Source organism: Hyperolius riggenbachi, chromosome 2 (assembly GCF_040937935.1).
Source record: "Hyperolius riggenbachi isolate aHypRig1 chromosome 2, aHypRig1.pri, whole genome shotgun sequence".
Taxonomy (NCBI): domain Eukaryota; kingdom Metazoa; phylum Chordata; class Amphibia; order Anura; family Hyperoliidae; genus Hyperolius; species Hyperolius riggenbachi.
The window spans coordinates 339,201,577-339,214,670 of record NC_090647.1 but is presented as its reverse complement, the minus strand read 5'-3'; the positions used below and the strand labels follow the sequence as shown (position 1 = coordinate 339,214,670).

The following is a 13,094-nucleotide window of genomic DNA, read 5'->3' as shown; positions in this document are numbered from 1 at the left end:
TGCGTCTTTATAAAGTTGTGGACAGCACTGTCTTTTGAAGCAATTATCTCAACCGTCCCTCATTGTTTCTTCTTTGATTATGGTTTTTCTGCAGAGAAAAGTTCAAAGGGTCAATAGTCTGCTCTGTGAAATCATTTAAAATGCTGAGTATATTGTGGAAACTGCAATTATCGGAGAATGATGCAATGTTATAAAAAAAAAGCTATATACCTGAAAATAAAAATATGACACTATTTTCTTTGCTACTAATGTTCTATTAATTATCCATATTACACAACCAATTCATTATAGCATGAGGTTTTTTTTGTTCGCGTCAGTGTCACTTTAAATCTTACAATAGTTTATATCACCATATCCCTGAACTTAGTTTATCCTTGCTGTATGAATTTACAGAAGCAGAATTAGCAAGGAAAGCTTAGAAACCTAGAATATGCAAAGCAAAGGAACTAAGCCAGGCTACATAAAAGTTTAAACAGAAATCCTGCCCTGGCTATGGATGTGTGTGTGCTTTGTAATGCCTGGCAGGAAATAGCTGCACTTGACTTGTGTCACACCTCCTGCTTTGTAACTGCTTACCCCCCTGTAACTATTACTTAGCAACCAATCAAAACAAAAGCTACAGCAAGTGACTGAAGTCTGACACCCAGACTGCCTGATCCTGTGGTCACCAAGGACTCATCACTTCATCATGCCATCCACCAGAGATCCTTATCCTTATCCTCAATATGAAAATGACAACTCCTTCCAGGGGAAAAACACACAGGTAAGAAATGTGTCACCCTCAATATCTAATGTAGTCAATAATGTATTAGAATTTACAAAGATCAAACAAATTTAGTCATGGTAACCATAAATAGGCTTATTTACCAGGCAGGCTCAACCACTTTGGTTAAATTCACTCTTGTATGAATCGCTGCCACCTTTCAAATTAATGAAATCACAATCGATTAAAGGCAGTTTTATTGATGTCAGGCAGAGAATCGGTCACAAGCTCTGTGCTTTTCTAAGGCACGGTGCAGTACAAGATTAGAAAGGCAAGGGTGCCATCAGTTTTGACCGCAGCGCAGTAGAAACCTGTTTGAAACCTTGAATACTGTAATGCGGTTTATTGATCACAATTCAAACAATCACTTTCAATTGGTTAGTTAGAGATCGTATGTTTAGTTGGACCACAATCGATCTGTATATGGCTACTCTAACTCTGATTTCAATCTTTTCCTGGGATGATATTATGTTATGATGAAGCGTTATATTAACTTAAATTATTAATTTTTTATTTATGTTTTAGAAAAATAGTTTGTTGCTATCAATATTTCAAATAAATATTTTAATGCATACAACTGTAGAGATAAAAACGCAGCGGGCACTGGAGTAAACTATGAGATTTATGGTTTATTCCACTAAGTATCTATACAGCCTAGTGTCTTTTTCTCTCAAGACGCCCTTTAACGGTACAATTTTTCTTTCAGATTCGATCTTTCGACGCAATTTTTATGAACAGATTGTATAGGAAACTGCGCAGTGTGTATCACAAATCGATGTGAAACGATTCTTTGGTTAATTGGAAAAGATATAGATCTGGATTTTATGATCCAATCGGAATGTAAAACTTTCTTAAGCTGTTCTGTTAATGGGAACAATAGATAAATGCCTTCTGATTAGTTTCGATTGTTCAAATTCCATCGAGAGATTGAATCTGAAGGTAAAACTGTACCTATAATGGGCACCTTTACAGGTTCATTGGCAATTTACATGGATGTACATTTTTTGTTTTGGTGACAAGCAATCCTGCTAGCACTGTGACGAACATTACGGAAAAGCCGTGCGCTAGCGCCATCGACTTTCGCATAATCGTGCACAGTTCCTGTCAGTCTTGGGTAAATACACAATAGATGTCAATTTCCCTCTCTCTTACTGAGTACAGTAACCTCCCCCACATCCTGTTGAGGTCAGGAAAGAATTCACAAGTGGCCAGACCACCTGGGGGAGCAGCATTTGGTCACATAGCTCATGTTCCACCAAACCAGCTCAAACTGGTTGAACTTCAAATTTCCCTCCAAGCTTATAGCTTCACACAATGAGAACCTTTACTTTATTAATAATTCAAGATGGGTTTGGCACAGAAAGACAACAAACACATTTCCTGATACCCAGAAATCAGTTCTATAATTCACATGAATTATCATTCTCTAGCTATCAGGAATCAATTGAGAAACCGCTTTATCCGGCATGCATAGAGCAAATTCGTTAGACTAGGCGTGTATAGTCTCATTTAATACAGAGTCGCATGCTGCTTATGAATATGGTCTCGGATCTGCGATGCACCCATCTGGGGCGGAATTACACAAATTATTAATAATTGGTACATTCCTTGCCTCAAACACACCTATTTTCCAGGTAGTGACCGCCCCAAAACTCTGGTCAGTAAAAAGCGTTTGCAAGGAACTCCACCCAGTTCTTCAATTTACATCGACTAGGGAAGTCCAGACATGTGCTCACGGAAGAACCGGGCGCATGTTGTGTACAAAGGACTTTTAAGCTGAATGCCTACGTTTAAACTGGACTATTTTCTTCATGCTTCAAATGGACTGCTCAGCTAACTAAGTAAGAACTTTCTGTTTTATTCCTTTTATTTTTAAGCTCTGTGTTTTATATGTTAATAGGTGTATATAACTGTATGTAATGCATTTGTGTTATTAAACGTTTAAAAAATCGTTTAGCGGTTATGACCTGTTGCTGAACATACACAATCGTACCTATTCTCCTGAACTCGCTACCCTGTGTTTAATAGAAGTACACATTTATTAACCCGTATGCGAGAACCCGGCCCAGACATAACGATCTGACCCAGATTCTTGCATACTGCTAAGGGTTAATATAGCGTTCTCGAAGTCCTAGTAAAATTACAGTAGCGGGCTGTGTAACTCGCTTGGTGGCAGATCTTTGAACTGTATATGTGTGTGGAGTGATTCGGTTGGTATCAGAACGCTCCCTTCGCGAGTCAGTTCATCAAATTGCGAATGCGGGTTACCCTTCGTGATGAACAAATGACCGTGTAAGAGGATTTCTGACGCTGATCGATTTACCCCACCCGCAGACCGGCTCGCGGTCTGTGACAAGCACTAATTATCTGAGTACAGAGATCAACTGTTTATATACTGAAACTGATCTATTCCTCTATTCATGCCTATGAGGATGGCAAATTTGTCTAAATTTGACCCATACACTGGTCAATTCCAGCCATCGATCAATCGATTTTATGGAATCAATTGATCAGAAATCTATTCCATCAAATTGATCGATCAATTTGAGGCCGATTTCGATCGATTTGATCTATCTGACAGGATGGAAAATCTAGGTCGATCTGCTGCTGGCAGCAGATCAATGGTCCATAGAGTTGCATTGGATCTAATGGCCCAATAATGCATTTAGATCAATTTCCAAGCGATTTCCAATAGATTTCATTCAGAAATCTATTGGAAATCTGTTCCTAGTGTGTGGCACGCATCAGATAGATTCCTGTCAGATTTTACTTGACAGGCATCTGACAGAAATCTGTTTGATGGTCGAATCTGCTGCAAATCTATAAGTGTATGGCCACCTTAAAGGGGAACTGAAGAGAGAGGTATATGGAGGCTATCATGTTTATTTTCTTTTAATCAATACCAGTTACCTGGCGGCCCTGCTGGTCTATTTCTCTGCAGTAGTATCTGATTAAAACCAGAAACAAGCATGGAGCTAGTCTTGTCAGATCAGACTTATAAGTCTGAACCACTGAAACACCTGATCTGCTGAATGCTTGTTCAGGGGCTATGGTTAATAGTATTAGAGGCAGAGGATCAGCAGGGCTGCCAGGCAACTGGTATTGTCTAAAAGGAAATAAACATGACAGCCTCCATATACCTCTCTCTTCAGTTCCCCTTTAATAAACATGGGGCCATATGCAAATCACTTTTTCTCCTAGCTGATATTTTCACAACTTGCAAATAAAATGCATTTTACACCACCAGCAAGCAAACAAATACTCAAAATAATTTTGACAACTCTATTTCACCTACTTTTCAGTACTTTTTTTCATTGCAAAGTGTTAAAAAGTTAATTTAAATTGATGATTAAAAATTGTCTCGTAGGAGAAAACTCTGGAGAAAAAGTGAATTGCATATGGGCCATGGTGCTTATTTATTTAATACAAAAAAAAAGTTGTATTTCTTTAAATTGGACATGAACTTGCATACAGCTAATTTTTAGTCAACTAGCTGTACTTATAAAGTAGTGTATTTTTTCGGAATATAAGTCACTCCAGAATATAAGACGCACCTGGGTTTAGAGAGAAAAAAACTAAACCTAGGTGTGTCTTTGGTGCAGGGGCGTCTTATGGACCTTTCCCCTCTAAACTGTCTCTATCTAAGCTACACTGGCCAGCTACACTAACCCCTGCTACACTACACTTCACTTACCCCTGCTGTCCCCACCAACTACACTACACCTCGCTAACCCTTGCTGCCACCACCAACTACGTTACTCTTCACTAACCAACCCCTGCGACCACTAGCAACTACACTACACTTCACTAACTAACCTCTGCTGCCAACACCTACTACACTGCACTTCACTAACTAACCCCTGCTGCCACCAGCAACTACACTACACTTCACTAACCCCTGCTGCCACCACCACCAACTGCTGCCACCACCACCAACTATGCTACACTTCACTAACTAAACCCTGGTGCCACCACCTACTACACTACACTACGCTTCACTAACCCCTGCAACCAACCCCAACTACACTACACTTCATTGACTAACTAAACCCTGCTGCATCTCACCTGATCCTGCCGCTGCACTCCTCTTCTCCTCCATCACTCACTCCTCACTGCGGTAATCCAAGGGTGCCCCATCATCCTGGATCAAGATCTTTTGGGTCCTAGCCATCGCTCTCCTCTTTGCTGCAGTCTCCATATGTAGACTGCAGCCTTGCGGTGTACATGCGCTGCCGCCGCCATCCTCCACGGTTATAGCGTCCTCTTCCTGGTTACAGTGCCCCCTACTGTGTGACCTGTGGTGCATGTGCGATGGGGTCACGTATGTCATGTGCGCTGCAGGTCACACAGTAGGGGGCACTGTAGCCAGGAAGAGGACGCTGTAACCAGCGCGGCAGTGGCACCTGTACACCGCAAGGCCCTCGGAATACCGCAGCAAGACAGAGGAGGAGAGGAGCGTAGCGGCAGGATACGGTAAGTATATCCTGAGGACCAAAATACCGTATCTTTGGAATATAAAACACACCCACGTTTTCCCACGTTTTCAGGAAGAAAAAGTGCATCTTATATTCCGAAAAATATGGTAGATTTGTAGGCACACAGGTGAAATACGGATTTCTTATAATAGTAATGTAAACCTGAGGTGGTGATTGAAGGAAAAAATATACATACCTGGGGCTTCATCCAGCCCCCTCCGGCCTGATCTCTCCCTCGTAGTCCTCAGTCGCCTCCTTTTTCTTTTGCAATTGACCCTGGAAAGTCCTGCAGTCCGAGGCCAACTGCGCATGCGAGTCCAGGCTATGTGTGCGCTACCATCCCAGGGAGCGTTCTGCTTCTACGCAATACGACTGCGCGCTCTGGACAACTTACCGGGGCCAGTTGCGGACAAACCAGGCAGCAACTGAGGACGATAAGGGAGTGATCAGGGGGCTGGAGGAAGCCCCAGGTATGTATATTTTTTCTTTCATTCACCATCTCAGGTATACTTTTAGCTTTGTACACAAGTAGGAGGCATGTTGCCTGGTGGGCAGGGGCGTCGCTAGCCCTATTTTGGGGGGGCACGTGCCCCCAATCTGTCCTGGGGTGCCACGAATCTCCGCCGCTCACCCCCTCTGTCAGCGCAGTCCGACCTCAGCATCAGGCGGCGAGCCGGCGACCAATCGTGCGGGCGCTAGGACCCAGCGCCCACACAGATATGCGGAAGTGACATCACTTCCGCATATCGAGCGGGTGCGTCCAGCGCCCGCTCTTACTGGTCGGGTCGCCGCTGATCCTGAGGTCTGCTACGAGGTAAGGGGGGTGGGGGGGAGCGGTGGCGGCGGCGGCGGGGGGGCCTCCCTGGCACTCACTCACTCCCTAAAGGGGCTCCCTGGCACTCACTCACTCCCTAAAGGGGCTCCCTGGCACTCACTCACTCCCCAAAGGGGCTCCCCCTGGCACTCACTCACTCCCTAAAGGGGCTCCCCCTGGCACTCACTCACTCCCTAAAGGGGCTCCCTGGCACTCACTCACTCCCTAAAGGGGCTCCCCCTGGCACTCACTCACTCCCTAAAGGGGCTCCCCCTGGCACTCACTCACTCCCTAAAGGGGTTCCCTGGCACTCACTCACTCCCTAAAGGGGCTCCCTGGCACTCACTCACTCCCTAAAGGGGCTCCCTGGCACTCACTCACTCCCTAAAGCGCCTCCCCCTGGCCCTCACTCACTCCCTAAAGGGGCTCCCCCTGGCACTCACTCCCTAAAGGGGCTCCCCCTGGCACTCATTCACTCCCTAAAGGGGCTCCCTGGCACTCACTCCCTAAAGGGGCTCCCTGGCACTCACTCACTCCCTAAAGGGGCTCCCTGGCACTCACTCACTTCCTGAAGGGGCTACCTGGCACTCACTCACTGCCTGAAGGGGCTCCCTGGCACTCACTCCCTGAAGGGGCTCCCTGGCACTCACTCACTCCCTAAAGCGCCTCCCCCTGGCCCTCACTCACTCCCTAAAGGGGCTCCCCCTGGCACTCACTCCCTAAAGGGGCTCCCCCTGGCACTCATTCACTCCCTAAAGGGGCTCCCTGGCACTCACTCCCTAAAGGGGCTCCCTGGCACTCACTCACTCCCTAAAGGGGCTCCCTGGCACTCACTCACTCCCTGAAGGGGCTACCTGGCACTCACTCACTGCCTGAAGGGGCTCCCTGGCACTCACTCCCTGAAGGGGCTCCCTGGCACTCACTCACTGCCTGAAGGGGCTCCCTGGCACTCACTCACTGCCTGAAGGGGCTCCCTGGCAATCACTCACTGCCTGAAGGGGCTCCCTGGCACTCACTCACTGCCTGAAGGGGCTCCCTGGCACTCACTCACTGCCTGAAGGGGCTCCCTGGCACTCACTCACTCCCTGAAGGGGCTCCCTGGCACTCACTCACTGCCTGAAGGGGCTCCCTGGCACTCACCCACTGCCTGAAGGGGCTCCCTGGCACTCACTCACTGCCTGAAGGGGCTCCCTGGCACTCACTCACTGCCTGAAGGGGCTCCCTGGCACTCACTCACTGCCTGAAGGGGCTCCCTGGCACTCACTGCCTGAAGGGGCTCCCTGGCACTCACTCACTGCCTGAAGGGGCTCCCTGGCACTCACTCACTGCCTGAAGGGGCTCCCTGGCACTCACCCACTGCCTGAAGGGGCTCCCTGGCACTCACTCACTGCCTGAAGGGGCTCCCTGGCACTCACTCACTGCCTGAAGGGGCTCCCTGGCACTCACTCACTACCTAAAGGGGCTCCCTGTCACTCACTATCGGGGTCCCTGTCACTAACTAGCTAACCTGGAGGTCCCTGTCACTCACTACCTAACTTGGGGGGCTACCATATTAAGGGGGCATTCTGCCTATTTATGTGAAATGCTGTCTATTTATGTGCCTCATGACTGCTGAATTTGTCTTGTTGGGAGCCTTATGATTTGTTGGGGGCCTCAAGATTGCTGAATTTGTCTTGTTGGGGGCCTCATGATTTGTTGGGGGCCTCATGATTGCTGAATTTGTCTTGTTGGGGGCCTCATGATTTGTTGGGGGCCTCATGATTGCTGAATTTGTCTTGTTGGGGGCCTCATGATTTGTTGGAGGCCTCATGATTGCTGAATTTGTCTTGTTGGGGGCCTCATGATTTGTTGGGGGCCTCATGATTGCTGAATTTGTCTTGTTGGGGGTCACATGATTGCTAAATGTGAGACTATGGGAAAAGCTGAATCCTTATCATATGAGACAATAGCATTAAACCTACTTTTTTAGCTTTTTAAAACAGAAAATAAAACTGGGAGGTTCTAAAAAAATGAATACATTTTTCAGGAGTAGGATGGATAAAATTGTTTATCTTCACAGTTTATTTTCAACTTGGATTTTCCATAATGTTCATGTATGAGTTAAAACGTTTGTACAGTATTTAGTTTAAATTGCGGTTGCCACTTTGTGATAGATAAGTGACTTTTGGATTGCAGTTTGGGCACTCGGCCTCCAAAAGGTTCGCCACCACTGTCATAATCTAATGTCCCACCATTGCTAGGTTCATGTAAATTTGTCTCCACCCGGCCGTTACCACACCTATATTCTGGTCCATAGCCCACCCATTTTTCGGTGCGGCACGATAAGCACGCCGCACAGCGTGATCCTCATATTTTTGGCACGCTAGCTGCAGTGTGCTGAATTCTGCTGCCTACAGTATGTACAGTATACGCTGTTCTCTAGTGCCTGCACTGTGTGCTGATTTACCTCCAGTGTGTACAGTGTAAGGTGTTACTCTGTGCCTTTACTGATTGTAAACCAGCTATATTGTATGCTGATCCCTGCTACTTTCAGTATGTACAGTATTAGCCGTAAAGCCTGGTACACACATACAATTTTGATTAGCCAATTTTAGCTCTGTTCATAAAATTAATTGTCTGTTGGCCCACTTACTGCACGGGGGTGGTAAAATTGGGGGTCAGTGATTGACCAATCAAAATTGTATGTGCGTATACATCTTTGATCTATGCCTATGCTGATTGTAAATTATCCAAATTAAGGACAGGGGGCTCCATCCAATATTTCGAATGGGCAGGCCCGTTATCTGTAGCTTACACCGCTGCTAAGTTCATGTACATTTGGCCTCACCCATGGCCACGCCCACTCACCGCATGGCCACGCCCATTTTTTTGCCTCCCCGCCTGGTGCCCACAGGTGCCCCCGATCTCCAAGGACCCTAGAAACGCCCTAGCTGGCGGGGATTGGGATCCGGCCCTTTGGGCGATATTACAGGGCCAAGGCTGTACAAGTGCATTGCAAGCCTGCAGGCTAGCAACGTTTTCTGCTGCTATGTTGAGGTGTGTGGGGTCAGCATAGCGGCTCAGGTGTGACATTCAGCGGGAGCTGCGTGAGTGGGGGAAAAAATACTGTCATGCATCACTCAAGTCAATGCTATCCGCCAGGTGGATTGATGGCCGAGTGGAGTTGGGGGCTGCTATAAACATACTGGATTCTTAGCCAAAGCAGTCATTATCGGCTGCCTCGGCAAGCATATATTCAGGGCTTTAAGGTTGCATACACAAATCCTATTCTGACTGGCCAGTTTTACCACTTCCATATAGTATGAGGGCCAACAGATTTTGAATACTATGATTGTGTAAGTTCTCAAACAATATGGAAGTGATAACATTGGCCAATGAAAATCGGATGTATAAACAAACCTTAACTGGTTCAGGACCATAGGCTTACACCCCCCTAGTGAGCAGGCTATTTTTTACCATTTAGTGCCCTGCAGCTTTAACTGCTCACTGCAGAGCCATACAACTAAGCAGGCAAGTGAACCCCCCCCCCTTTTTTTTCTGCTGCCCACCAACAGAGCTTTTTGTTGGTGGGCACTGATTGCTGATGCCAAGTTTAATTTTTTTTATTAATTTATTTGTATTTTTTTTTTTTATAAAATTGTCTATTTTTCTATTCATTTTTTTGCCCCCTGACAGCCAATCACAGTGATCCTTTCTCATAGGCATCAGCCTATGAGAGGGGATCTTGATCGGAGCATCTCCAGTAGTAGATCACAGCGCTGTACAATGTAAATAGACGTCCAACAGTCTGCTAGCGGCCATCGCTGCTGGTAGACTGATGACGGAGCGAAACTCCGTCACTCAAGCGGGGATGTGCGCTCATCGGCGTGCGCGATCTTCTGTAAAACCCCGCCCCAGGACTTGACTCCTTTCGGTGTTAGGGGTCACCTTCCTGCCACCTTCCTGACGCCTATCGGAGTTAGGCCGTCAGGAAGGAGTTAAGCCTGGTACAAACTTACCAATCACTGAGCAATTTTACCACCTCCATGTACTATGAGGGTCAACAGATATTGAATGCTATTAACAGATTGCGTAGGTAAACCCTCATATTACATGGAGGTGGTAAGGTTGGTCAGGGATTGGTCAATCATAATTGAAATTGTGTTCTAGGCTTTAGGCTTAAGGCTACTTTCGCACTTGGGAGTTGCATTGAGTTTCATTGGACAATGTTGGTATGTTTCCTTCAGTATGTGAGCTGTGTGGTGTGAGGGAATCCATAAAATAATGCGAGGCATGCTGTGCGGTGTTAACAGATGCAGTGAAGCATGCTATTTTGTAGATAAGATGAAAAACACCTGTGACGAAACTCTGGAAAATATCGGTTCAATGAGGAGCATCATTTCTCATGAACTTTAAAATGTGCTTTGCTCTGTAAAAAATACACTAAGATGTGTCATCTAGGACAGGGCTTCCCACCCCTGTCCTCAGGTACCACTAACAGCGCATGTTTTCAGGAAAACCACAAACATTCACAGGCGAGGTAATTAGTGTCTCAGCAGAGCTGATTAACTACCTCTGTGGATTTCCACAAAACACTGTTGGTGGTACATGAGGACAGGGTTGGGAAGCCATGATCTAGGAGAATTCAGTGGGATCTGGTACCCTACAAGGATTCAGTAAGATTGGTCACTCTGCAATGATAGGACTTATGATTTTCTGCACTAGTCCTGGATATATATATGACAGGGTTACAATCTGATCTACAATGTGACCTGTGCTGGAAAACATCACTGTAATCAGGTCTCATCACTTATACAAAAGAGATGTGCAGTATAATATCAGCTGACTACAATGAAAATGTATTGTTTAAATTACCGTATTTTTCAGACCATGAGACGTGCTTTTTCTCCCCCACTATTTCTCACCAGGCACCGTCATTGCTGCCAATCACTGCTCTCCTTGAGCAGCAATGATCTATCAGGCATCATGCCTGATAGGTCAGAGCAGTGATTGGTCGAAATGACAGAGCCTGGTCCCGTTGGCGAGACTGTCAACTTCAGTCACTTTAAGGCCCCGTTCACATTACAAACGTGGACGGGCACGCACGCGGAACGCAACGCGTACGAACGCACGCCATCCGCGTTTGTATGCGTTGCGTGGCTGATCCCATCACTGAAAAGTCAATGGGACAGCCATGCGTTTTGGCAAAAAATGCGTGCAGCATGCGTTCCCGGACCGCACAGGGCACTGATGAGGACCAGAAACCGGCTGAATGTAATGTATGTTGGATTGATGTGTCTCTTATACGCTACAGGCTCACTATACACAAACAGTTGTGGATGTGCAGCCTTGCATTTAGGGGTAAAAAGAGATAATATGCATATTCGGGAGTGATGCATCATGGGAAACTCCAGTTGCTCACTTACTTCTAAATTATCGCAAATACCTTGTTTTAAGAAGGCAAAATTACATTTAGAAAAAATTGACTAAGCACTAGTTTCATTACTTTTCTAAGCCTGGAATCTGTAGTTTGTGTTGCACTAGTTTTGATTATACTGTAGAAAGCCAAGGTAGTTTCCTTTATCCTCATGAGTAATTATCTGCACAGCGCGGGATGAAAATAACCACATTTTCCATTTGCATTTCAGAATTTAAGTTACGTGAAACAAAGCCTTTTAACACGGAATGAAGATGCCTGGAATCGACTAAATGGAACTCCAACTCTGTCAAGCTCAAGGAGGGCTGCCTATTACAGTGACCCTGAAGTAAGCAATCTAATAGTCACCTGACAGACCAGGGGCGTAGCAATAGCCATAGCCGTCATAGCAGCTGCTATGGGGCAATGGAGCATAGGGGGCCCAGGAGGTAGTTTATGTATTCTTCTGACTTTGTCTCAGTGCCTAGGAACTATGTGCAGTGTTGATTGCATAAGAATGTAAATGACCCATTTCACTCATATCCATATGGTAGAGGCAAGTGGTATTGCTTAAGAGTGGCTACATCTGAGGGCCCCAAGAAAGTGTTGCTATGGGGCCCCATGATCTCTAGCTACACCCCTGTGACAGACTACAAATGATCTGCTCAGAGATGTGTCAGTCAGCTGTCACAAGTGTTATTGGACGGACCAAACATGTTTTATGTGAACAGCAGAACAATGTGCGGAGTGGCTGAGGTGGACAGGTATGAGCACCTCGAAACCGCCAACAAGACACACACCTGATCACTTTAGCTATCCGTTGCTCTGTTGTTATTGATCTAAAGAAGCAAGGGCCACCCGCGAAACTCTATCTTGTTTGTGTGCAATAAAATATCTGTCCCATATAGGTTTGGCTCTTTCTTCAGGTGAGGTAAGCCTTCCGTTGCTTCTCCTATAACAGTTTTAATTGTTTTATTAAATCTGGGTGCCTACCTACCTCCTGATATAATCTCTGGAAGGAGGTTGTAATTTTAGTTTAGTACCTTTTGAAGGACTGCTCTACAAGATCCAGCAGAGGGACCATCGCGTTTTAGGCCAAGTCCAAGTGGAAATGTATATTTCCCCCCAACCCAAGCCTATACTGTGGCTGCTAAACTGTGGCAACCTGGAAAGTGGAAGTACCCCTTGTTTTCTGATTATATACTGGCTCCTGGCTGTTTCTTTATATTTATTTCTGGTCCCTGGAGTTCCTGGTTCCTTTTCTCTCAACCTCTCCTTACATCGTCTTTGCCCTTTAGGGCTGGTTCACAAAACGCAATCACCAAGCAATTGCGATTTTGTGCCGCAAATTTTTGTAAATTTTTCGTCAACTGTGTTTTGCGATTGCCATGCGAGGGAACAAGAATCACAACGCAATCCAGGCCAAAATGCTTCATGCAGCACGTTTGCGATTTATACAAATTGGAAATGCTGCAGTGAGAATGGCCCCATAGGGATACATTGTACACAGCACTTTCCTAATCGCGGACTATCAGCAAATTGCTGAAAGGCTGCAGAAAAGCGCCCACCGGTCAACCAGACCTAAGTGATGTATTATGCTGCCACATTTTGGGATTGCTGCAGTCCTGCTTAGCAACTGCCACTATT

General features: G+C 45.9%; 1 protein-coding gene across 1 annotated transcript in view; it reads left to right on the top strand.

The window, feature by feature from the left end:
* The first annotated feature begins 588 nt into the window (after positions 1–588).
* CFAP276 (cilia and flagella associated protein 276) overlaps positions 589–13,094 on the top strand; it is a 53,957-nt gene continuing 41,451 nt past the window's right edge. The window contains exons 1-2 of the mRNA XM_068265521.1: positions 589–763; positions 11,680–11,796. Coding sequence (XP_068121622.1) covers positions 689–763; positions 11,680–11,796 — 192 coding nt within the window. The 5' untranslated portion in view covers positions 589–688. The remainder of the gene's footprint in view (positions 764–11,679; positions 11,797–13,094) is intronic.